This window comes from Zootoca vivipara, chromosome 1, assembly GCF_965207765.1.
Source record: "Zootoca vivipara chromosome 1, rZooViv2.hap1.1, whole genome shotgun sequence".
NCBI lineage: Eukaryota > Metazoa > Chordata > Lepidosauria > Squamata > Lacertidae > Zootoca > Zootoca vivipara.
Window position 1 is genome coordinate 118327608 of NC_142582.1, and position 23782 is coordinate 118351389.

The window sequence follows — 23782 nt, forward strand, 5'->3', positions numbered from 1 at the left end:
TAATAATGCTACAAAGAAATCACAGAGCTACTTTTGGTGTTGTGGATTCCTTGTTAATTTCTAAAACAATGCAGCCGGGGTTTTAGCTCCGTGAACAGGGCAAAGCAAGAAAGGGCGGGTGCTTTTGGACGACCTGTTTTATTGCGCATTTGTCCTGATTTGTTTGCAGGGTGATGTTGCACCAAAAAAAGTGCACTTTCCAATGCATTTCTCCATCACTTTCCTTATGGCAAATAGCCCAATCTTTTCTCTCTTTTTTTGGCCATGGGGGGGGGGGAGTGAAGCAGTTGTGTTGTGCAAGACCTCCCAATCAACTCCCCGTGGTGCAACCAAAATTTGCAATTGCAAAATGGCAACGGACTGGAAACTGTCCAGGTGAGGAGGGTCCCTTGCTTTTGGGTCCAGGTATCTCTACATATGACCGTACAACAAAGCAGGTTGTCACTACAATACAAATGACACAAATCGGCCATTAGAGGATAGTTATTAACCCATTTAACATGGTTCTGGATCAGCACAGCCTGCAGGCAAAGCCTTCCAAGCTGCCTTATTTACACTATAAACAGTTACAGAAAGATGGGAGCGAGTAGGAAAAGATAACCCTGGCAGCTAGATGCAGAGAAGTCCCTGTTGCTCTTCCTCTTTCCTCTCCCAGCCTTGCTGCATGAGGTGCTTATAACGGGCCTTTGAACTGGTTTCCGGAAAGGTGTTGCCTGATCGATGGTTTGGAGCTCGCTGCATCTCCCAGTTTCCGCCAGACGACCTAAGAACAGAAGGAAAGAGAGGGAGCTTTTTACCATTTGTTTTATCTGCATTTGTACAGAGTTTTCTATCCCACCCTTCTAGTGCCTATATGTGCTACTCAGGGCGGCCTACAACAGTTTTAAGATTTCATTGTTGTAAGATAGGATAAAGGTAAAGGCCGCAAATGACCCTACGGCCTCTAAGCGCTTGCAGTTCCTAGGAATTCCTGGCCCCGGTTGGGTTTGCGAGATTCCTCTCTGATACACTAGGTGGCACCCAGATCCCGAGATAACGTTGGCTGACAGGTTTAAAATGCTGGTCTTGTTAAAGTCTCCCGAAATTAGAACTAGAGAGGGAGATGGCTTAGGTAATGGTATCAAACCAGCAAATTAGGCTCAGACGTTGAGTTCAGAGCTAGGTCAGTTGCTGGCAAGCTTGCAAGAGTCATGTTCCCTTCTTCAAGCATTGCTTCCAAAGTGGAGCAAGTTGTGTGCCCTTCAGACAAAAAGTTGCCGTGCATTAGAAATCAAAAAACGCTTAGAGCAGCCATCGTCAACTGAGCGCCCTCCAGCTGTTTTGGACTAGAGCTCCCATCCGCTCCAGACGTGCCACCTGGGGCTGATAGAAGCTGCAGTCCAAAACATCTGGTTGGAGACAGCAAAAATGCAGAAGGGCTAGCACCATTTTTGTTGTTGTTGAGAAGGATACTGAAGTCAGCCCTGTATAGCAAAGTTCTTAATGTTTGATGTTTTACTGTGGTTTCAAAATTTGTTGGAAGCCACCCGGAGCGGCTGGGGCAACCCAGTCAGATGGGTGGTATATAAATAACATATTATTATTATTATTATTATTATTATTATTATTATTATTAGCCACCCCTGGTCCCAGGCAAGAGCCATAGCTCTGCCCCAGCAAAATTACATCTCTTGGACAATTTCCTTAAGACACCTTCCTTACAAGTCTCCGAAGCAACCGAGTGAAAGAGAGGGTTACATTATGAAGGGCTGTACCAGTTCAGGGCTCAGATTACTGAGCCCTTAAAAAATCCCTGGTCTCCAGAAAGCTCGCCAGCCAAACCAGGCTCTTAGGCCAGCCCCTGGCAAGGTCTGTTTGGGGAGTCCATTTCAAAAGACCAGGAAGTGTCGGCAGCATTCCTGAGAATATTTCCTCGTTTGTCGTAATATCTCAGGCTGTGCAAACATCATTATTTTGTTTTTAAAAAGAGAAGCTAAAAGGGATAGCCTTTTGAGGTGCAGCCCTCACATCCCTGCACCAAAAGCGACCTTTTTCTAAAGACAGATTACAGATTTCATTGTCGAACAACAGAGCACATTCCGCAGTGCTTCACATCCCAGAGGGGGGATTAGTTGATGGCACTTGCAATGGCAAGGTGGACCGCAGGGTTTGTGGGAAACCACCCAGGTCTAAGGTTCACAGCTGTTTTCCAGGGACATATCCTTGAATGTTTTTTCACTCTTTGTGTGTGGGAAAAACCACGATGCCTTTCCCGTGCGCTTAAAGAAACAGGGCTTCTTTTGTCATGGATGCTCATGGCTTCGTGCCATGTGGCAACCCACAAGCCCAGGGTGTTTACATCATACAAAGATTAGCGGTTTCCATCTACTGAAAGCTTCTAAATTGGACCAGATCCCACTGGGGAGCATGAGCTTTCAACCAGGTGGCCCCACGAGCGGTGTAATTCCCCAAAGTTTTGTTTATGTTTTGTTTTTAGGGGAACAGACCTGAAATAGTCAAAACAAGTGGATGAGAACCAGAGAATTTCAAGGCGAATGTTAAATCCTACCCACTCTTATCGAGAGATCACTGGCACAGGACTGGGCTGCAGTCCTATACACAGTTAACTAAAGGTAAGCCCCAGTTGAAGTTCCCAAGAATATCTATCTATCTATCTATCTATCTATCTATCTATCTATCTATCTATCTATCTATTTATCTAAATATGCACTGGGTCAGTCTGAAATCGAAGATCCAGGGAGGCTTTTCACTTGCAAAAGAAGAAAGAAAGGGAAGTAAAAGATGACCACAGTTTTTGACTTTCAAAAGCAATTTGTTATGCACAACCTTCAAGAGTAGCCTTTCCAAACCTTGGGTCCATTGGACTACAACACCCATCATCCACAACCAGCAGGGGCAGCAGTCAGAAATAATGGGAGTGATACAGGAGAGATATGTTTCATTGCAGCTGGGGCAGATGAAGACGTCCAGTTGTGCTGCTGCAGATGCACCATAGTGTTTATTCTCTCTGTGCTCCTCCCAGTGCCCATTCCTCCTCTGGTCACTGCTATGGAAGCACAACCTGTCTGCCTCCAGGCACTGGAGACAGGAGTGCCAGCATGCTGGGAATGTGGGCTTGGGAGAGCACGTCTTTCTTTGAGACTCCCAACAACATCAGGGAACCCAAGGTTGAGAAAGGCTGCTTTAGAGTACCAAGACACTCTCTGGATTATATTGGACTATAATCCACTGTATTGGATTACAGTGGCACCTCGATTTACAAAGGCGATCCGTTCCACGGCGCTCTTTGTAAGTCGAAACCTTTGGATGTTGAAGCGTCCATTTTGCGCATGCGCGAAGCGCAATTTTGCGCTTTGTGCATGCGCAGACCGCGCACGCTGCTTCTGCACAGGCGCAGAACACGCGCACGGCAAAAATACTTCCGGGTTTGCCGACTTCGTAAGTCGAAACCTTCGGAAGTCGAGGTACCACTGTATAGTCCAATAAGACACACAGGCCCTGATCCATTCTGGCTATGGGAATCCTGATTCATGAATGGAATTTTCCCCACCCACATTTTTCAGTGAAGGAAGCCAAACTCCAGCCATAACTCAACACACAAATACACCAGTCCATATATCCATATATATGTGAAGGTCTAAGTGAGCCCCAACCTGGTGTCCTTCAGATGTTTTTGGATTACAACTCTCATGTAACCGTATATAGGATTGTAGATTTAACTGAGTTAATAACAATTCCCATTCACAGAATTGTGGTTTTGGGATCAGATAGGGAAAAAGATCTTCAATAGGTGATTCTCATCGCCATGTTGAACTATAATGACAATGACTGGGAGGATGGAAGGAGCCACAATGGTCCCATTTCTGTAAAACTGCAGTAACCTGCCAGATACCCTCTGCAACCTTACACCCACAAGCATTCTGAGTGTGTGAACGTTCTGACCGACAGTATTCGTAACCCAATTTCTCTGCAGGTTGCAAAGACAACAAGTACCTAAGCCTGCACACACAGAACAAGATATTGGACAGCATTTAACACCACAGTTGGAAGTGAAAAACTGAAATGGGAAAGACTGTGAAAATGGGTTCATTACATTGCACATTTCACGAACAATTGCTTTCTCCTTTTCACTCAGGTCTTCTTCATAGTTTTCTTGTATTTGCCTGTCCAAATTCTCATGGACTTCAAGGACCTACAAACACAATGGACATGAAATTGTAAAATGATGTCACACAGTGATAGACCCTAAGGTACCCCTAAGTGGAATGACCACTCCATCCTCGTGCCGTCTGCCACGTTGGGAGGGCAAACAAGGCAAAATCTCAACACACACATAGGAGAGTGGAAAGTCTAATGTGCCAGTAAAACATATGGAGCTTGAGATAAACGTTCCATCTGCACACATCACTAAGCTGGAAATTAATGGTTAGCACTAGGGGGGTTCCAGGAAAAAAAATATGTGATCTACTTTCAACACACGCATACACACTTTTTGCAAATGCCAAGCACATGGTCACTGGATGCTGCCCATATTGCCATTGAATTGTGCAGTTTCTGACACAAAAGAGCATTAGGTGCAAGGTACCTAAGCTGGAAAAAGCTGTGGCCTGACTCAGATCCTGCTCCAAAATCGTGCCAAGGTATGGTAAAAAGAGACAAGCTTCTCCCGTCTTGGTTAGGTACAGAAGACAGTAAAGGAAGAGTGGTCCATAAGTGGTTAAGGAAGGACTGGAGTTTCAGTGGTAGTTGCTATGCATGCAAAAGGTCCCAGGTTCAATCCCTGACGTCTCCAAGGAAAGACTCCTACCCTAATCCTGAGCCAGTAAGTTGGCCACTTATGCATCACGTCCCAAAGAGCAACAAAAGTGTACAATCGTACCTTGGATCCTGAATGCCTTGCGAGTCGAACGTTTTGAATCCCAAACGCTGCAAACCCAGATGTGAGTGTTCCCGGTTTGCGAACGTTCTTTGGAACCTGGACGTCCATCGCGGTTTCCGATTGGCTGCAGGAGCTTCCTGTAGTCAATCGGAAGCCGCGCCTTGGTTTCCGAACTTTTCAGAAGTCGAATGGACTTCCGGAACGGATTCCGTTCGACCTCAGAGGTACGACTGTATACAGATTTGCAGAAGGTGATGCTGATTAAAGTGTATCGACACAAACTGATAAATCATTACTATACATCTCACCACTATGGGGAAGACCAGGTGACTGTGTGTACCTGCTCAAGTCTGCTTTCCAGGTATGGATATGGGCAACTTCAAGGCCCCTGCTCTCCCTTCTTGGAGTTCTTTATCTTTAATATAAAGAAGGCTTGGACTGGACAGAGGACTCCTTCAAATAGAGGACAGTCCTCTGTAAAGCAAGAGGCACATGACTACCCTACTCCTCATTCATCTCTAGCTGTCAGGGTCTGGCTGGACACTGAGGAGTGGTGGTTGGGTGCATGGGCACTGGGAGAAGGTGGGCTGGAGACTGACTGGGAAGAAAGGATCCGTGATAGCCTGTAGCAGCCAGGAGATGAGAGTCAGAGGCAGGAGAAGCTGCAGGATTGGAGAGTCAAGAGCTGGTGCTGGAGGAGGGAGAGAAAGGTCAGGCTGGTGTAGAGTCCAGGGATCCCAGGACCAGAAGAGGACTGAAGCAAGTTGCACACAGACGTCGGGTGGGGGAGATACATAAGCTAAGGCAGGGAGGCCGGGCCTCTCTGTTGCCGCAACTGCCTCATTGGGTACACACCTGAGAGATGCAGGACTAACAGACATGCCTTTTCCTAACTTGCAAGTGTGCTTTTGGCAAGAAAGAGTTAATTCCTCACTCTGGACTTTCCTGGCCTCACAGTGCTGGGACACTAGCATAATAATCGCCCACATCATAATTCAGATTGAAGAATCAAGCTTCCACCTCCCCCCAACTCGGTGACAGAATTATGGTTAACACCGCAATGAATGTGGATTGTTTCGATTCAGATGAACACAACACTCTGTGAAACCACACACAAATGCTCCGCTCAGCTTTCTAGCGGGTGGCACTGCACTTTGCACACTGACCGCTTTGAACTGGACCAATGCTTCCTTTTCCTGCCGTGCCTCAGAAGTCTCAGTTACAAAAATAGGTCATTCTCTTAGGGCCCTTAACCTACTTTGGAAATTGCATTATCCACTAGCTTAACCGACATATTTTGAACCAATGGCAATTTTGCATGACTGTACGGTTTCGCTTAAATTAATTCAATCCGTTGGCTCCTCTTTTTTTGAAAGGGGGCGCAGGAACACCAGAGGAAGCAAGCAAGCAAGCAAGCGGCATTTACAAGCTTGCAAATAAAAATAGATCTCTAATGAATAGGAAAGAATTAATTATTGATCAAGCTGGATGCAGGCTGCGAAACTGACTTGTTGGTCTGGGCACGCCTGCGATACTCATCAGCCTGGATAATCAAATCCCAGCCCCTGAAATATCATGCTGGTAGAACACGGCCACATGAATGTACTCCAGGCTGAGGCTCTCCATTGGGTTTTATTGCCTGCATGAAACTGGAGTAACCTAACTCTACATAGTATCCTCATATCACTTCCCCCAGTGTAAAATGTTAACTACAGGGATTTGTGGCAAGGGGGAAAAACCTCATATCTGCTTGCATTGTATTGCATGAAGATGCATGGATGCAGGAAACTGCTCCTGTTGAACACATGTCCATCAATATTATTATTAATAGATTTTATAAGCTGTTTGATCATTTCACACACACACCCCAGGGGTGAACAAGTCCAAATCATGCAGCTGTTAAAACACACAAAGCCGCTGGCATTGCCACCTTTCCTCTCTGACCTTGCCCTGTGCCTATGACAGAAGCCTGACAAACAGAAATTAAGGTGAAGCTTATCAAGACCCGCGAAGGAAACAATGGAAAACAACTCATCTGCTCAATTCCTGCATCTCAGTCTGCTAGTGGCAAAGGAGCAGGGCCGTGAATATAAGGTGGCAACCCTTGGAAAGGGGTGTGCTAGTGCGGCTGCGCTTTAGGGGACCTGGGCCTTCAACAGCTGTACCACTGGGAGATGCTCGGCAGTTTTCTCTGTCAATGCGCCCTGATGAAATGCAGCGTTCGTAGCCTGTTCTGTTAAAAATAGATTTCTGGACCCAGAAATACAAGCTGATTCTGCCAGCAAGCTTTCTCCCTCCCCGCCCGCCTTTCCTTGGTATCTATGCACAGCATCGCAACCTGGGAGATTATCTAAGTGCCCTCGGGTCTGGTACATTAAGAGTGCTTTGCGCAGCACTGAAACTCGTGGATAATGAAAACAATGGTCTCTGGGTGACGATACAGATACAGCGATGTGACATTTAGTCTGTGCGTACGTGGCTACGGCAAGGTGGAGGATTTGGTTGGTGATCACTTTTGTTGCGATCAGCATAGAAAAGATGCTTCTGGCTCTCCTCTTTCCCAGAATTCCCCACGGCAGCGCTAGAGGTTTTAATTTCCTGTGGGGAACACCAGTGTCAACATTGGTCTGAAGAACACGGGGCCCAGTTGGAGAAGCTTCGGCTGATTCAGTTCCCTATTTCCTATCTGATGTTGTCATGCTCCTTCTGCTGCCATTGTGAGGGGGCGGCCTAAGCTCATGCGCGTGAACGCTTAAAAGACAAAAGAAAGTACTTCTTCACACGAGGCAGAGGTAGTCTGTGGAATTTGCTGCCCCAAGATGTAGCAATGGCTTTAAAATGTAGCAATGGACTACTGCAATGCGCTCTACGTGGGGCTACCTTTGAAGGTGACCTGGAAACTACAACTAATGTGGCAGCTAGACTGGTGACTGGGAGCGGCCGCCAAGACCATATAACACTGGTCCTGAGAGATCAACATTGGCTCCCAGTACGTTTCTGAGCACAATTCAAAGTGTTGGTGCTGACCTTTAAAGCCCTAAACAGCCTCGGCCCACTATACCTGAAGGAGCGTCTCCACCCCCATCGTTCAGCCTGGACACTGAGGTCCAGCTCCGGGGGTCTTCTGGTGGTTCCCTCACTGTGAGAAGTGAGGTTACAGAGAACAAGGGAGAGGGCCTTCTTGGTTGTTGCGCCCGCCCTGTGGAACTCCTTTCCATCAGATGTCAAGAAAATAAACAACTATCTGACTTTTAGAAGACATCTGAAGTCAGCCCTGTTTAGGGAAGTTTTTAATGTCTGATGTTTTATCGCTTTATTATTAATTATTATTATTATTATTATTATTATTATTATTATTATTATGGGAGCCTCCCAGTGTGGCTGGGGAAACCCAGCCAGATGGGTGGGGTATAAATAATAAATTATTATTATTATTATTATTATTATTATTATTATTAATAGGCCCAGTATACCTGAAGGAGCGTCTCCACCCCCATCATTCTGCCTGGACACTGAGGTCCAGCGCCGAAGGCCTTCTGGCAGTTCCCTCACTGCGAGAAGCAAAGCTACAGGGAACCAGGCAGAGGGCCTTCTCGGTAGTGGCGCCCGCCCTGTGGAATGCCCTCCCATCAGAGGTCAAAGAGATAAACAACTACCTGACATTTAGAAAACATCTGAAGGCAGCCCTGTTCAGGGAAGTTTTTAATTTGTGACATTTTATTGTATTTTAATCTTTGCTGGAAGCCGCCCAGAGTGGCTGGGCAGACCCAGCTGAATGGGCGGGGTAAATAATAATAATAATAATAATAATAATAATAATAATAATTAAAGAGAGTTAGGGAAATTCATGGAGGATGAGGCTAGCCGTGTTGGGTGGGTGCTACCTCTTGTATCAGAGACTGTAAGCCTCTGAATATCAGCTGGTAGCCAGACAAGGGTGACCACCAACTTGGATGGCTTCCAAAGACGGTCAGACAAATTCATGGAGAGGGCTATTGATGGCTACTAGCCTACTGCCACAGGCTGGATACTTCTCTCCTTCCTTGGAGGTTTCTAAGTAGAGGTTGGATGGCCATCTGCCATGGATGCTTTAGCTGAGATTCCTGCATTGTACTAGATGACCCTCCTGGTCCCTTCCAGCTCTAAGATTCTATGAATGCCAGTTGCTGGAAACCACAGGTGGGGAGAGGGCTCTTGTGCCCAAGTCCTGCTTGTGGGTTTCTCATGGGCAACTGGTTGGTCACTGGGAGAACAGGATGGCGGACTAGATGGGCTTTTGACCTGATCTAGCCGAGCTCTTCTTATGTCAATAAAAAAGCACACCTGCTCTGCTATTTCTCAGAGCCTCTGATTGCCCCTCCGCATTGTCTTCCTCTCTTGAGCTGGAATGCAAAGCCCAGATGAATGCATGCAAAACACCCCTCCCCTTACCTTCATAGCGTGCACCACGGCTTCAGGTTTCTGGTTTATGGAGACGTATCCCACGGCAGGAGATGCGGCAAGATCGGGAGCCATGCGGACAGGGCCCTGCAAAAGACAAGAGAGCAAACACTTTTAAATATATATATTCTTGGCAACAGATGTCCCGAAGGGACCTGCACTTCTGAATTTGTCACGACAGTCATACCTCGGAAGTCAAACGGAATCTGCTCCGAAAGTCCGTTCGACTTCCAAGACGTTCAGGAACCAAGGCGCGGCTTCCGATTGGCTGCAGGAAGCTCCTGTAGCCAATTGAAAGCTGTGGAAGCCACATCGGACTTTCGGGTTCCAAAGAACCTTCGCAAACCGTAACACTCACTTCCGTGTTTGCAGCGTTCGGGAGCCAAAACGTTCAACTCGCAAGGCGTTCGACTTCTGAGGTAGGACTGTACATTACTGGAGGGGAGAGTTTCCCAGGCCCAAACTGACTCCTCCTGAAGTGGCTTTTCCAGTAGCAAAAGGACCGATCTACTGTTAAATACAGTTTTACCTAACATGCACCTTGGTGTCATGAAATGTTTACTCAGAACATACCGGGAAAGTTTTCAGCCCCGGAAACCAACTTAACCTTTGAAGTCACCCATAGCAATGGGTCGCTTTTAACTAGGAAGCAATATTCTGTCTGACATGGGCAGAGGGAGAGAATATTTGGCACCCACTTCACTGGCTGCATGGCAACATTCTCCAAAGAGCATCAAGTGGCCTTCAAGGAAGGTTGTGAAGGGAACCCAGGAGGTAAGTATATACACACAGCTGCAGCTAAAGGAGGGCTTGCTTTTTAAAAAATAAAATAAAATGGGCCATCGAGTTCTCTGATGTTTAGCGTTCTGTTGAAAAGTCAAAAAAAGTTCCTTTAATGTCAAGAACCCTGACTACCCAACTAGTCCAATACTCACCTTCTGGGACGGGGGATCCCTATTACGGCCTCTCCCAAGCAAGGTGGGGCACAATGTCTTTATTCAGATAGATGCCCCCTTCTTGTCTCTATGATTTGTATGTTTGCACTATGCCATTCAGATAAACCAACAATGGCTTCATTGAGAACTCTCCAATATTTTGCCTTCATGCTGTTCGGCAAAACAAAAGGGGGATTATCCCGTTGGGCTGTGAAGGTAAATTGGGATGACAGAGCGGTATGCAGTATCACTGCAGGGAACGTGCTGTCCAGGCAGTGGGAAGAGGTGCATATTATAGTCTTTTTCTAAAATACACACAAAATTTTTTGCCTTATCTTAGAACTTCACAATTACAGATGTGACAAGGAAGGAAGGAGCTGTGTTTTTTAAAGAGTTTGCTGCTCTGGCTTTATCCCTCATGCTTCTTATTCAGCTTTCTGTCCCAGCTAAGCAGCTAACGTTGAACATAACAAAAAAAGCAGTTTCCCATTACATGAAAGAGCTACAGAGAGTCTTTGCATCCTTCCTCTTCCTCTTTCGTAGCCCTGGTTAAGAGATCAAAAGCTTTCCCTTCTTATTTTATGCCCATTATGTCCAATCTCGGGATACTGTAGGTTTTTTGTTTTAACCCCCCCACAAACTACAGTTAAGAGAGAACAAGCCAGGATCAAACCATAGTGTTTGATCCTGGCTTGCTCTGAAACCTGCGGCCCTCCATATGTGGTCAGACCCCCAACTCCCACCATGGCCAATGGTCAGGGATGATGGCAACCATTCAGAACAAGGTGGAAGGTGGCTTCAGGGGGCAGAGGGGAATCTCCAAAAACTGCACCCCCTCCCCTTTCATTAGTAGGCACCTGCACAGATCAAAAGCCCTTTCATGGGTTCAAAGGCACAAACTGGAGAACACCCTATTTATTTCTGCATGCACACTCACCATGGCTAAAGCTAACCAAGGTTATGTTTTCAACTAAAGGTTGGAACCAAGGTTAGAAGCTGGTTTGCAAACCATAAAAAGTAAACCTGGTTACCATTAGCCAGTGCTATTTTTCTAGAAAAAAGAGGTGCCGGAACTCACCATGAACGCCACTCTTGTTTTCTCATAATGACGCCCACCTGAGAAGTGCCGGAACTGAGTTCCGGTACGGTCACGACTGGACCTAATGGTCAGGGGTCCCTTTACCTTTACTTTAAGTTCCAGCTGGAAAAAAGGCCTGCCAGTTGCCCTTGTTAGAGATGGTTAGGTGATTGCTGCACCAGACCAGATAAATAGAGGCCCTGCTGAGGACTGGGCAGACATTTGTCCATCCACACCCCATTGGGAATAGTTTTTTAAAAAGGTTTACACAATTAAGAAGAGTAACAGAGTATTAAAGCAGGCAGAACAGTATGTAAACCTGAGCTCTTTTACTCTGGGTAAACTTGTTTCCTGCTTGGCAGGGGGTTGGACTGGATGGCCCTTGTGGTCTCTTCCAACTCTATGATTCTATGGGTTCTCTGAAGAACAGGAAAACCCCGACAAACAGTATTTCCTTAATTTCTCATGGGATTTGGGGAGGAAACAGCTCTTTGTCTCCTGAACGTGATTCCTTATTTATTTCTGCCCCCCCGACTCCCAGTTCATTACTCCGCAATATCCATTCACCTTCTCTCTTCAGAGTTGCTGGTGCTGTGTAAAACCGCCATCCGTTGCACTAATAGTACTCCAAATGTTTAATTAGCTTCAGAACAAGGAGAAATGCTTTCCTAATGATTTCGCTGCAGGAGATGGAATTGTTGCCTCAGGAGGGCCCAGGAGTCAACTAGCACATATCACCTGTCAGCCAAATGCAGCTACTAGGTGACATCCATTTGTTTCAATGGGGCTCACCTGGAGCAGTTGAAGTCGTAGGGCTGACATTAATTTATGAAAACCACATGGGGAATCATATCAATACCCCCCAAACAAGGCGTAACTATATTTGTAGTGGGGTTGTTCAGAAGTGAGCATGAACCATTAAGGTCAGGCCGCAATCCAGCAAACATTTAGCAGGGAGTAGGTCCCATTGAATTCAATGGGGGCTTACTTCTGAGTAGAGGCGGGGATAGGATTGGGCTGTTTGGCACATTTCTGTGCCTGATTTCATCAGCATATGGTCTCCTTAGTTTGGGCCACACAATACAGAACAATAGCTCACACCACTCTGAGTTACCCTTGGTCTGTAGTCACCATGGGGTTGAGCTGGATGACCCTCAGGGTCCCTTCTGTCTCTACAACTCTATGATCACCATCCATTTTCAAGGTCACACAGGAAACCTGGGACAAATAACTGTGAACTGTTCAAACATTGAGAGGTGTGCCCTGTTCCCTGAGCTCAATCTTTGTAGATGAGTGCGGTTAATAAATGATAAGTGTTTTGTGATGATTGTGGCTAATGAGGCACTCAGAAGCCAAAATACTAAAAACCACTCAAGTTTAGGGGAGCTCTGTGAGCCGAAATCTCTACAGTATCAGAAAATATTCCAAGCATCCGGCATCTACACTCGCTGTGCCAGTTTTATTGTGATCTTTCCCCCACTTGTCCTTCCTGACTATCTATTTCTCCTTCTCTGAAGTGCATTAGTTACTATGGAAACAAACATTGGCATATGCAGCGCTTTGCTGCATCCATCTACCAGTGGCATATAAAAAGTCCGTTTAGATACTAACATGGGAAGTCTGGGGGTGGCGGGGAGAGATTGAGAGGCCACAAGAACACTATTTTTAAGAAGAACTAGAGGACACGGCGGGGACACGGGTGGCGCTGTGGTCTAAACCACAGCGCCTTGGGCTTGCCGATCGGAAGGTCGGCGGTTTGAATCCCTGCGACCGGGTGAGCTCCCGTTGCTCGGTCCCTGCTCCTGCCCACCTAGCAGTTCGAAAGCACGTCAAAGTGCAAGTAGATAAATAGGTACCGCTCCAAGCAGGAAGGTAAATGGCATTTCCATGCGCTGCTCTGGTTCACCAGAAGCGGCTTAGTCATGCTGGCCACATGACCTGGAAGCTGTACGCCGGCTCCCTCGGCCAGTCAAGGGAGATGAGCACCGTAACTCCAGAGTCGTCCGTGACTGGACTTAACGGTCAGGGGTCCCTTTACCTTTTTAGAGGACATAGCAGTTTATTCGCCTTGCTGCACCACAACAACCACCTGCATTTTGGTACCCAAAATCAACCCAGAACTTCCACTAGGTTCCAGGCAACCAACTCACACCACTTTGCCTTCAAAATTAGACATTCAGTAAAATGCAAGGCAAACTCAAGGGACCTAATCTCCTCAGGGATATTCTGCTCTCTGAGCTTTCAGGCTTAGTGCTAAAAAGGCAGGAGTCTCTAGTCCGGTCTTCCTCCTCGACTTAGTACCTCTACTACAACACCCATCATCCCTGACAACTGGTCACCCAAGACTGACAGGGGCTCCTGGGAGTTGGAGTCCAACAATGAAGGCTGTCCTAATCTCTTCCCACCCCCTAATAGAGGCATAAGGGAAAATATATAGAGAGAAACGCTGTTTTTGTCAATGAGTGCACAAGGCATTTGCATGATGAATATATTTAGAAAACATATATTAAACAAGTCTAAATTACACATATTATGCTACTTGTGTCTGGATCTCTGTTAACTTTGATTTAGAGTGCCACCTCCTCCAAGGTTTGCCTTCCCAAGCTACTATAAAATTTCTAGCTATGGAAATACAACTTTTTGAGGTACAACAATGTGAAAAAGAAGCCACGAAGCTTCCCGGGAAACCTACCTCACAAGGTCATTGTGGGGATAAGATGAGACATATAGATATTATAAATAATACTGGTTTCTTGGATATAGGTCCTAGGATTTGATTTGCAGAATCTGGATTCTTGAGCAACAGGGCAAAGAAGAGAAGGACACCAGATATTTGGAGGGAAGTAAAGGGTCACTTCTGTGAAACCCTTTGCAACTAGAGGCTTATCAAGCTTGGTTTGGAGGCTAGTCAATACCTTTTCTTTTATTCTGCAAGGCCTCTGAACAAATCTAAGTAGCACCCACTGTTTAGCTGTGACTGTGTGGGGATTTTAGTTCTACTGCTTTGATTCACACTGTCATTTTTGGAATGAAAAAAACTTACGATTTAAACGCAAGTTTAAACCAAACGGTTGTGGTCTCCTTTAAAGACCCCCTGCCGAAGACCGAAAATAAGTAAGAATGAACTTATAAAATGCCCCGTGTCCTTAAAAGGTAAGTATACTTCAAAAAATGAGCCAGGAACTAGATTAGGCTGTGGGGAGGGGGACAGCCCCCCCAAAGCAGGAATTTATGGGGATAATTCCAACTTTTCACATTTGTGCCTGACTCACACATCACATCAGTAGAAAGAGGGGAAGGGGGTGGGCACCGAACAAACATCTCTTTAGCTTAAATTGCAGGATGATTCATTCAGAAATGTGAGGAGAAATCACACCATTCAGTTCTAACAGGCTGTCATTGCTGCTTGGCGAGAAGTATTTTGGCGAGAACATGCTAAAAAGGGGGGGGGAGGGAAAGCACGATTCTTCTCATCCTTACCCACCTCCCCTCTCAGGTCCCCCCCCCAGGAAGGGTGTGATTTTTTCCACTGTATTTTTTTTTGTGGGGGGGGGATAAAAGATTTCCCAACTGGGGAAGGAACTGAACTGTGAATGGCAACAGATACAAAAAAGTCGCCAAGCAAAGGGATGACCGTCCTTCTTTCTCAGAACACCCCAGGGCATGCGAGAGATGAAAATGAGCAGGTGGGTGTCTGAGCAGAGGGTGGGATGTCAGCAGCGGCAATCTGGAAATGTAGAGGAAGGTCGATGGCCTCGGTCAGGATAAGGCTGCCCATATAATTCCATGGAAATAATGGGTGTCTATAATAAAACCTGTCCCTTTTGGCACAGTTAGGGCACACCGTCTTTATATGGGTGGCTGGGGGGTGGCGTGCGAGGGAAGATTAATGAAGGGGCCCATATGGCTGCAGCTCAACGTCCCAGCAGGCAGCGGTTCCCCCTCCCTCCCGAGCCCAGCTGTCTCCCTTCCGCTAAGGAAAAAAAGCAGGAAGACACTGCAAACAGATCAGTTGTGAAAGGCTGAGAAACGCTGAGGTTTCAAGGAGGCTGAGTGGAAACAAGCTCTTCAGTCTCCTGCGAGAGTGGGGAAAGGAAGACTGTGGCATGTGCGTAAATATGCATTCATTCATTGCATTTATATCCCACTAAGGAGCTCAAAGCCGCATGCATGGTTCCCCCCTCCCTCACTGAATCCGCACAGCAACCCTGTGAGGTAGGTTAGGCTGAGAGGCAGTGATTGGCCTCAGGGAGCTTCAAAGCCGAATGCGGATTTGCACCCTGGTCTCCCAGGCCCTAGGCCAGGCATCCCCAAACTTCGGCCCTCCAGATGTTTTAGACTACAATTCCCATCATCCCTGACCACTGGTCCTCTTAGCTAGGGATCATGGGAGTTGTAGGCCAAAACATCTGGAGGGCCGCAGTTTGGGGATGTCTGCCCTAGGTCAACGTTCTTAATCACTAGAGCACACAATACCCAGAGTGAGCTTGAGACAATCAACTTCTCTCTCTTTTTTAAAAAGATAATTTTAATTAGATTTTCTAAATAAACAAACAAAAAAATACATTCCATCTTAAATCCCCCCTCTCAGTTCCTTACGCTCTGCCAAGCTGTGACTTCCCTCCCTCCCGTCATTCGGCTTCGTTTCTCACTCTTATCTCGCAGTTCCTTTTTACAAACATGTATAGATTAAATTCGTAGGGTTTACTTCAGTCCTGCCAGTGTCCTTAAACTTCTACAGTTTTTCTCCATATAGTCAATAAATTTACTCCATTCCTTCTGGAACTTTGTCTCTCCCTGGTTTCGGATCCCACAGGTCAACTCTGCCAGTTCTGCATAGTCCATCATTTTCGTCTGCCACTCCTCAATCGTTGGTTTCTCCTGTAATTTCCATTTGGGGGCTAATAAAGTCCTCGCCGCAGTTGTAGCATACATAAATAATCTCTGATCTCCCTTTGCTATTTCTTCTCCCATTAGTCGCAATAAAAAAGCTTCGGCGGTTTTTTGGGGGGAAAGGTGTACTTAAACACCTTTTTCAACTCATTGTATATCATTTCCCAAAATCCTTTTACTTTCTCGCATGTCCATCATAGACAATAAACTTCTCAACTCCAAATGTGAACATCGCTTGGACTACTGCAATGCGCTCTACATGGGGCTACCTTTGAAGGTGACCCGGAAACTACAACCAATCCAGAATGTGGCAGCTAGACTGTTGACTGGGAGCAGCCGCCGAGACCACATAACACCAGTCTTGAAAGATCTACATTGGCTCCCAGTACATTTCCGAGCACAGTTCAAAGTGTTGTTGCTGACCTTTAAAGCCCTAAACGGCCTCGGTCCAGTATACCTGAAGGAGCGTCTCCACCTCCATCATTCTGCCCGGACACTGAGGTCCAGCACCGAGGGCCTTCTGACGGTTCCCTCGTTGCAAGAAGCCAAGTTGCAGGGAACCAGGCAGAGGGCCTTCTTGGTGGTGGCGCCCGCCCTGTGGAACACCCTCCCATCAGATGTCAAAGAGAAAAACAGCTACCAGATTTTTAGAAGACATCTGAAGGCAGCCCTGTTTAGGGAGGCTTTTAATGTTTAATTATCTTATTTCATTTTTCTGTTGTAAGCCGCCCAGAGTGGCTGGGGAAACCCAGCCAGATGGGCGGGGTATAAATATATTATTATTATTATTATTATTATTATTATTATTATTATTATTATTATTATTATCAGGTCGGGTGAGGGGGGAACAGAAGGACTGCTTCACATGTAGTCCGGCCCCCCACAAGGTCTGGGGGACAGTGGACTGGCCCCCTGCTGACCGAAATATCATTTGGTCATCACATTGCCCAGCCTATCCATTTACCAGTTGTGACATTTAATTTTTGGGTACCCAGTATTCAGATGCACTGCGGGCAACCAATTTAAAATAAAACAAACCCCACAACCCCGGCTTCTCTCTCTCTCTCTCTCTCTCTCTCTCTCTCTCTCATATATTTAAATAGCAGCGCTGTCCTAGTTCATGCTGGGATGAATTTTCCTGCTGCCAAAAAACCCAGAATGTCTTGCCACATGGCACAAGCTGGGAAACACAATTTTATTTTTTATTTTTTGCAATGAGGGGAAGGAAAGGTCAGGGGAGGAACTGTATGGGTCCTTTCCGAATCAGAATCTCTTTCACAACATCACACTGAAGCCCTTCGAAACTCGGGTAAGGCCTTTTGACGTATGGTATTAGCAAGGAAAAACAAAAACAGTTTTCTTCCTCCAACTGAGATGGACTTTATTCCAGATGCTAATCTCCTTCATTGGTTATTTAATTTGCCTCTCATTAGACAGACCGAGCAGCCGGCCATGTAAACATTCAATTCTATGAATTAACCATGGGGCTTGTCCACAAGCCAAGCCAAGCCCCCTTCCATCTGCCTGCACAGCTCAGACACCAACTTGTCAGACACAACAGCGTATCTTCAGGGCCTTGGCAACGTTTGGTGAAATCTACTTAATCCACAAAAAAGGCTTACATGCCCCCTTTGATTAATAACCCTCCTTTAAACAGGGGAGGGGGGGGGCTTTAGCTCAGTGGGAGAGCATCTGCCTTGCATGTAGAAAGTCGCAGGTTCAATCCATGGCATCTCCAGGTAGGTCTAGGAGAGACACTCCTGCCTGAAATTCTGGAGACTTGTTGCCAGTCAGTGTAGACAATGCTGAGTCAGATGGACCATTTATCTGACTCAGCAGAAGGCAGCTTCCAATGTCCATATTCTCCTTGAACACAGAGACATGCATACTCTTTATTGCTCTGTGGCCTTATGGATGTTTTCCAGAAGGACATTCAGAAATAAGCACGTATGCAGAGGACTGGCTACGTACAGTGGTGCCTCGCTAGACGAATGCCCTGTTAGACTAATTTTTCGCTTAACGAAGAGATTTTGCGATCGAAGGTTGCCTCGCAAGACGACGAGGTTTTCTATGGACACCGCTTCGTCTTGCGAAGCGTGGCCATAAAAACCTCCGATCGCAAAACCTACAGGGCATTCCTCTAGCGAAAGGGGAACAAGCTGTAGGTGGGAAGAAGGCAAAGGAAGATGAGCTGTCAGCGCCTCTCAGCTGATCTTCCTTTGCCTTCTTTCGCACTGCAGCTGGTTCCCCTTTGTGTTTGGCTGGTCTCTGCTGGTTGCCGCGAGCAGTGAGGGGCAACCGGCAGAGACCAGCAGAACACTAGCGTGGGAAGACCCTCGTCCGATCCCGGCGGGGTGGGGGAAAGGCGGAGGAACCGATCGTTCCTCCGCCTTTCCCCCACCCCGCTTGTCACACGAAGATGGTGGGTGCCACTTGCCGGGGTTGAGAAGCCCCGGCAAGCAGCGCCTGCCGATCTTCCGTGTGACAGGCGGTGGGGAAGGCAGGCAGGCAGGCAAGAGAGAAAACGCCTGCCTGCCTGCCTGCCTTCCCCGCTGCCAGTCCCCCAGAGCCTATAGGAACGCATTGATTAAGTTTCAAAGCATTCCTATGGAAAACCGGGACTCGCTAGACGAATTTTTCGTAGGACGAATTGAGTCCTGGAACGAATTAAATTCGTCTAGCGAGGCACCACTGTATAGGCACATGCGATGGTCCCAGATGTTAATTCTGAAAGATTTGTTCTGGGCTTACAGCCAGCTAGTGGACGCAGAGGTCTTACTTCTCAGTTGTGAAGACTCACTGTCTTAATTGAACTGTAGAGGGAAATTTCCTCCACATGTGATCTAACACACACAGTTGTCGTTTTTTAACCAGGAGGGCTGTTTATTACCTCCGCTGTCTGAGACAGTATACCTCTGAATCGAAAGTCTTCCGGCGCATCTTGTGACTGGCACGGGTCCAATTGCAACCACGTGGAGATCTCTGGATGTCAGGTTGGCGACTGACATCTCCATCTGGCTGGCCCCTCCAGCTTTCTCAAGAAGGCGAGCAGAAGAGCTTATTTATTGCATTTACTCCAAGGAGTAAATGGTTTACCCAGCTCCTCTCAGTTAATCCCTACAACAACCCTGTGAGGTAGGTTAGGAGGCTGCAGCTGACTCCAAGGTCACCCAATGAACTTTATGACTGAGTCAGGATTTGAACCTTGATCTCTCAGGTCCTGGTCCAACACTACACCACACTGGCTTCCTAGAGTACTTCTGCTGTGGGGCAGCTATATAAATCAAGTAGGTAAACATATATGGGGAAAGCAAAGCAAAATGTCACTTAGAAAAAACTCTGAAATATTCTCCTTGAAGCTCAAATCTGTTTTATTCCAGGTTGTTTTATTGGATGTTTTAATGTGTTTGAGATTCTTTCTCTTTAAAATATAAAGCGGTATAGAAATGAAATGAATAATAGCAAAAACAGCAACAACAACAATAATAAAAGACATATTATTGTGGCGACTGTAACCTAGGTTCAAGGTGCCATTGGGTGATCAGTTTATATATACAGTGGTACCTCGGTTTTCAAACGTCTTGGAAGTCGAACGTTTTGGCTTCCGAACGCTGAAAACCCGAAAGCAACTGCTTTGGTTTTTGAACACTTTTCGGAAGCCAAATGTACCACGCGGCTTCCATACTGTATTGAGTTTTCCAGACATAAGTGCTTCCGGAAATGCATGCTTCAGAATGGATTACGTTCGAAAACTGAGGTACCACTGTATCTGAGTTTCTAATTCTGCTTTGAATACCAGTTGCTGGAAGTTGCAGGAGGGGAGAGAGCTCTTGTGCTTGGCTCCTGCTTGCTGGTTTCCCACAAGCATCTAGCCCTGGGGGTCCCTTCGAACTCTACAATTTTATGCTTCTATGGTCCAGAGCTGGCCACAGTGAGAACAGGATGTCGGACGAGATTATTATTATTATTTATTATTATTTATACCCTGCCCATCTGGCTGGGTTCCCCCCGCCACTCTGGGCGGCTTCCAACAAATACCAAAATACATTAAAATATCACAGATTAAAAACTTCCCTAAACAGGGCTGCCTTTAGGTGTTTTCTAAATGTCAGGTAGTTGTTTATCTCCTTGACCTCCGATGGGAGGGCGTTCCACAGGGCGGGCGCCACTACCGAGAAGGCCCTCTGCCTGGTTCCCTGTAGCTTTGCTTCTCGCAGTGAGGGAACCGCCAGAAGGCCCTCAGCGCTGGATCTCAGTGTCCGGAATGAACAATGGGGGTGGAGACGCTCCTTCAGGTATACAGGACCGAGGCCGTTTAGGGCTTTAAAAGTCAGCACCAACACTTTGAATTGTGCTCGGAAACGTACTGGGAGCCAATGTAGGTCTCTTAGGACCGGTGTTATGGGGTCTCGGCGGCTGCTCCCAGTCACCAGTCTAGCTGCCGCATGGGTCACATAAGAGCAGGCTCCTATGATGTTCTTAGGATCGTCTTATGACAACCTCCACTGTTCACAATTCCCTGCCCTCTTTGAATATTGCACAATAGCTAAAGGATAAGGTTTCTTCAGCAGCCCACATTGTTTCTGCTCTGATGCTTTTTAAAATACCCAATCAGAAGTGTAGAAGAAGCATCCCTCTTGGCTGAATGCTGTCCCTGTCTCTACTCACAAATCCATTTCCCCCTCTTGTATTGTCCATGTGTTAAAAGAACTGCCTCAGATTTCATCCTTTGTTCGGCAGCCTCATGTCGCGGTCGGCCTCTCCATCCCTTTCGGCTGTGCTCTTTAGCCATTGTCTCCTCCCCTTTCTTGCAAAGTTGTACTGCCATTCATTAGTCACCTGCTGCCACTGGGCACCGCTGAGCTCTGTGAGCTAAATTATCCAATTCAGAGGTCCCCTCAAAGCCAAGCGAGTTGGGGGAAGTGAGCACAGGTATGCCAAAACATAGAATGCTGCAACAGGCAGTATAGACAAATGTGAAAGTAAATAATATTTTGTGCAGGGACAGCTCAAGATATTTGGGTGCCTGGGGGTGTGTGGGGACAGGCGGTGGCGTCTCTCTTTCTTCTTGCAGTGGCAGTAAATTAAATAGCTAAATTGAAGAGCGGACATTTTGATATCTTTTACGGGTAGGGATGCTCCTTCTCCTCAGGAGCAATTCAGCAGCAAATGCCCGAAGCAACTGTCTTTCCAAGTTGCACTTCACAGAAGCGGCAGCCTTATAAAATGACAGAAGTGTACAGTTGGAAGGGACCAGGAGGGTTATCTAGTCCAACCCTCTGCAATGCAGGAAACTTTTGGCCAACATATGGTTTGAACCCACGACCCTGAGATTAAGAATCTCACGCTTTACTGACTGAGCTACCGTATCTCACAGGTGCCTTAAGGCTGTCCAAGTTGCATTCTACATAAGGCCGTCCTAAGGGGAGCCTATTCCACATGGGCATGTCTGCTGAGCAACATCTCAGGCAGAGGACAGGGTACCTTTTCTCTGCCCTACAGGACTGCAAGATCACTTTCAGTTCTGGAACCGGACTCAGAACGCTTTTAATTCTTAGTGTATGTCTTTTGGACCCGACTCTGGTTGGTAGCTTCCAAGCCTGAAATCTGTGCACCCTTGCTATATAACAGAATGAAGAAAGGGCAGGGTGATTATTTAGCAATTGAGTGGCCATTTGTTTATGCCTGGTTATTTATTAGGATGGCACTGCTGATACTTGGCAACAAGAGAATTCAAAGACGGAAGTTCCATTGTTTGTTTGTTTATTTATTTGCAGTAGTTTTTGATCCAGCATATCCCCTTACAAAAAAGAAAGAAAGAAAAGAAATAAGAGGCTTGTGAGCAGATCCACAGCGTAATGAGTAGTTTTGTGTCCTACAGCATCCTGTTTGCAGGGATTAGAAACCCACCCGCTACATTCCTGATGGTGTGAGAGGCTCATTTGTATGGTAATGCTTTCAATTTGGTTTTTCAGTTCTGCAAGAAAAATGGTCCCCTCCCATAGCCTTTTAAAGACTGATCATTTCCCCTCTCCAGGAGTTTCATTATCTCTTATGATTTGGAGAATGGCTTCCTTAAAATGACTTTATTATGTGCACCAGCAGAGGCTTATATATCATGCTAGCTCCCTAAGACTACAAAGGAGATATGAGCTCTTGCAAGACTGTGAGTCGAGGCTCATCTCAACTATTTCATTAGGTTACCTATTTTCTTCTTATATATTACCTGTCATTGAAAGGCAACTTCAGATATACTTGAGTGAGGAAGTGTCATATGGTTTTATCTTGTTAAGGAGTAATGCTGGAGCTATGGGCTAATATTGTTAGCAAGGACACTTGAATAATGCAGATGGGAGTCAAGAGGGGGGGGGGGAAGGAACCTGATAACACTTTAACTGAACAAAAGCAGAGTATACTTTGAAGAGAAAGCAACAGAGAATCCCGCCCCTTTTCTTAGTTCAAACTTTGTAAACAGCTGGAAGAAATTCAATCAACCATACAAAGGAAAATCTCCCTCAGCACTGCAGAGCCAATCAGAGCTTGTGTTAGCTCAATGAGCATGCTGCCACTCTGCCTGTTTGTTAAGCACCACCCACCCTCCTTGGCTAGTTAACTTTAACACTAGCAGAATTAACACTTAAGTTGCACAGTAAGAGATCTTGCTGTTGTGCTTCCAACAAATATCAAGACATCAAGCTTCCAAACAGAGAAGAGCACTTTGCCAAGTGGAACAAGCATTTCCTCAGTAGGAAGAATGCTGGGGTAGACATTAACTATGCTCAGGGCCCATTTGCACAACCATAGAATCATGTGGCAAAGATTTATCTGGCTTGTGCCATTTTAAACAATGCTGGGTATGCATAATTGAATGTTTATCAAATATCAGGATCTACCAGAACAAGAACAGGGGATCTGTGGCCTTCTATACAGCCACCCTTTTGGGTTAGCTATCAGAACAGTTTGGTGGCACCATGCCAGAAGTGGCTTGCCCAGCAAGGTAGAGCTGCAACAATTTAAGAAGGATGTTGACAAGATGGAATATGTGCAGAGGAGGGCGACCAAGATGTTAAAGGTCTGAAAACCAAGACTTATGAGGAACGGTTGAAGGAGCTGGGTATGTTTAGCCAGGAAAAGAGGAGACTGAGAGGAGATATGATAGTCATCGTCAAATATCCAAGGGCTGTCACTTGGCGGATGGAGCAAGCTTGTTTTCTCCTGCTCCGCGAACCAATGGGTTCAAGTTACAGGAAAGGAGATTCCAACTCAAACATTAGGAAAAACTTCTGACAGTAAGAGCTGTTCAACAGTGGAACAATCTCCCTCGGGGGTGGGGGGGTGGACTCTCCTTCCTTGGAGGTTTTTAAGTAGACGTTGGATGGTCATCCATCATGGATGCTTCACTTGAGATTCCTGCATTGCAGGGGGTTGGACTAGATGACCCTTGGGGTCCCTTCCAACCCTACAATTCTATGATTCTATCTCCCATCAACAGAATCACACCTCTTGGAGTCAAGCCTCTACTTTACGGCTATATGCTTTTTTAATGTTACGTGAGCC

General features: G+C 46.3%; 1 protein-coding gene across 3 annotated transcripts in view; it reads right to left on the bottom strand.

Annotated features, from left to right (window-relative positions):
* Positions 1-244: 244 nt before the first annotated feature.
* The window catches only part of CCDC85C (coiled-coil domain containing 85C), a 168510-nt gene continuing 144972 nt past the window's right edge, over positions 245-23782 (bottom strand). For all 3 annotated transcript variants that reach the window (XM_088673255.1, XM_035106276.3, XM_035106287.3), the window contains 3 exons: positions 9311-9406; positions 4094-4192; positions 245-763 (listed from right to left, as the gene is read on the bottom strand). In XM_088673255.1, coding sequence (XP_088529381.1) covers positions 674-763; positions 4094-4192; positions 9311-9406 — 285 coding nt within the window. In that variant the 3' untranslated portion in view covers positions 245-673. The remainder of the gene's footprint in view (positions 764-4093; positions 4193-9310; positions 9407-23782) is intronic.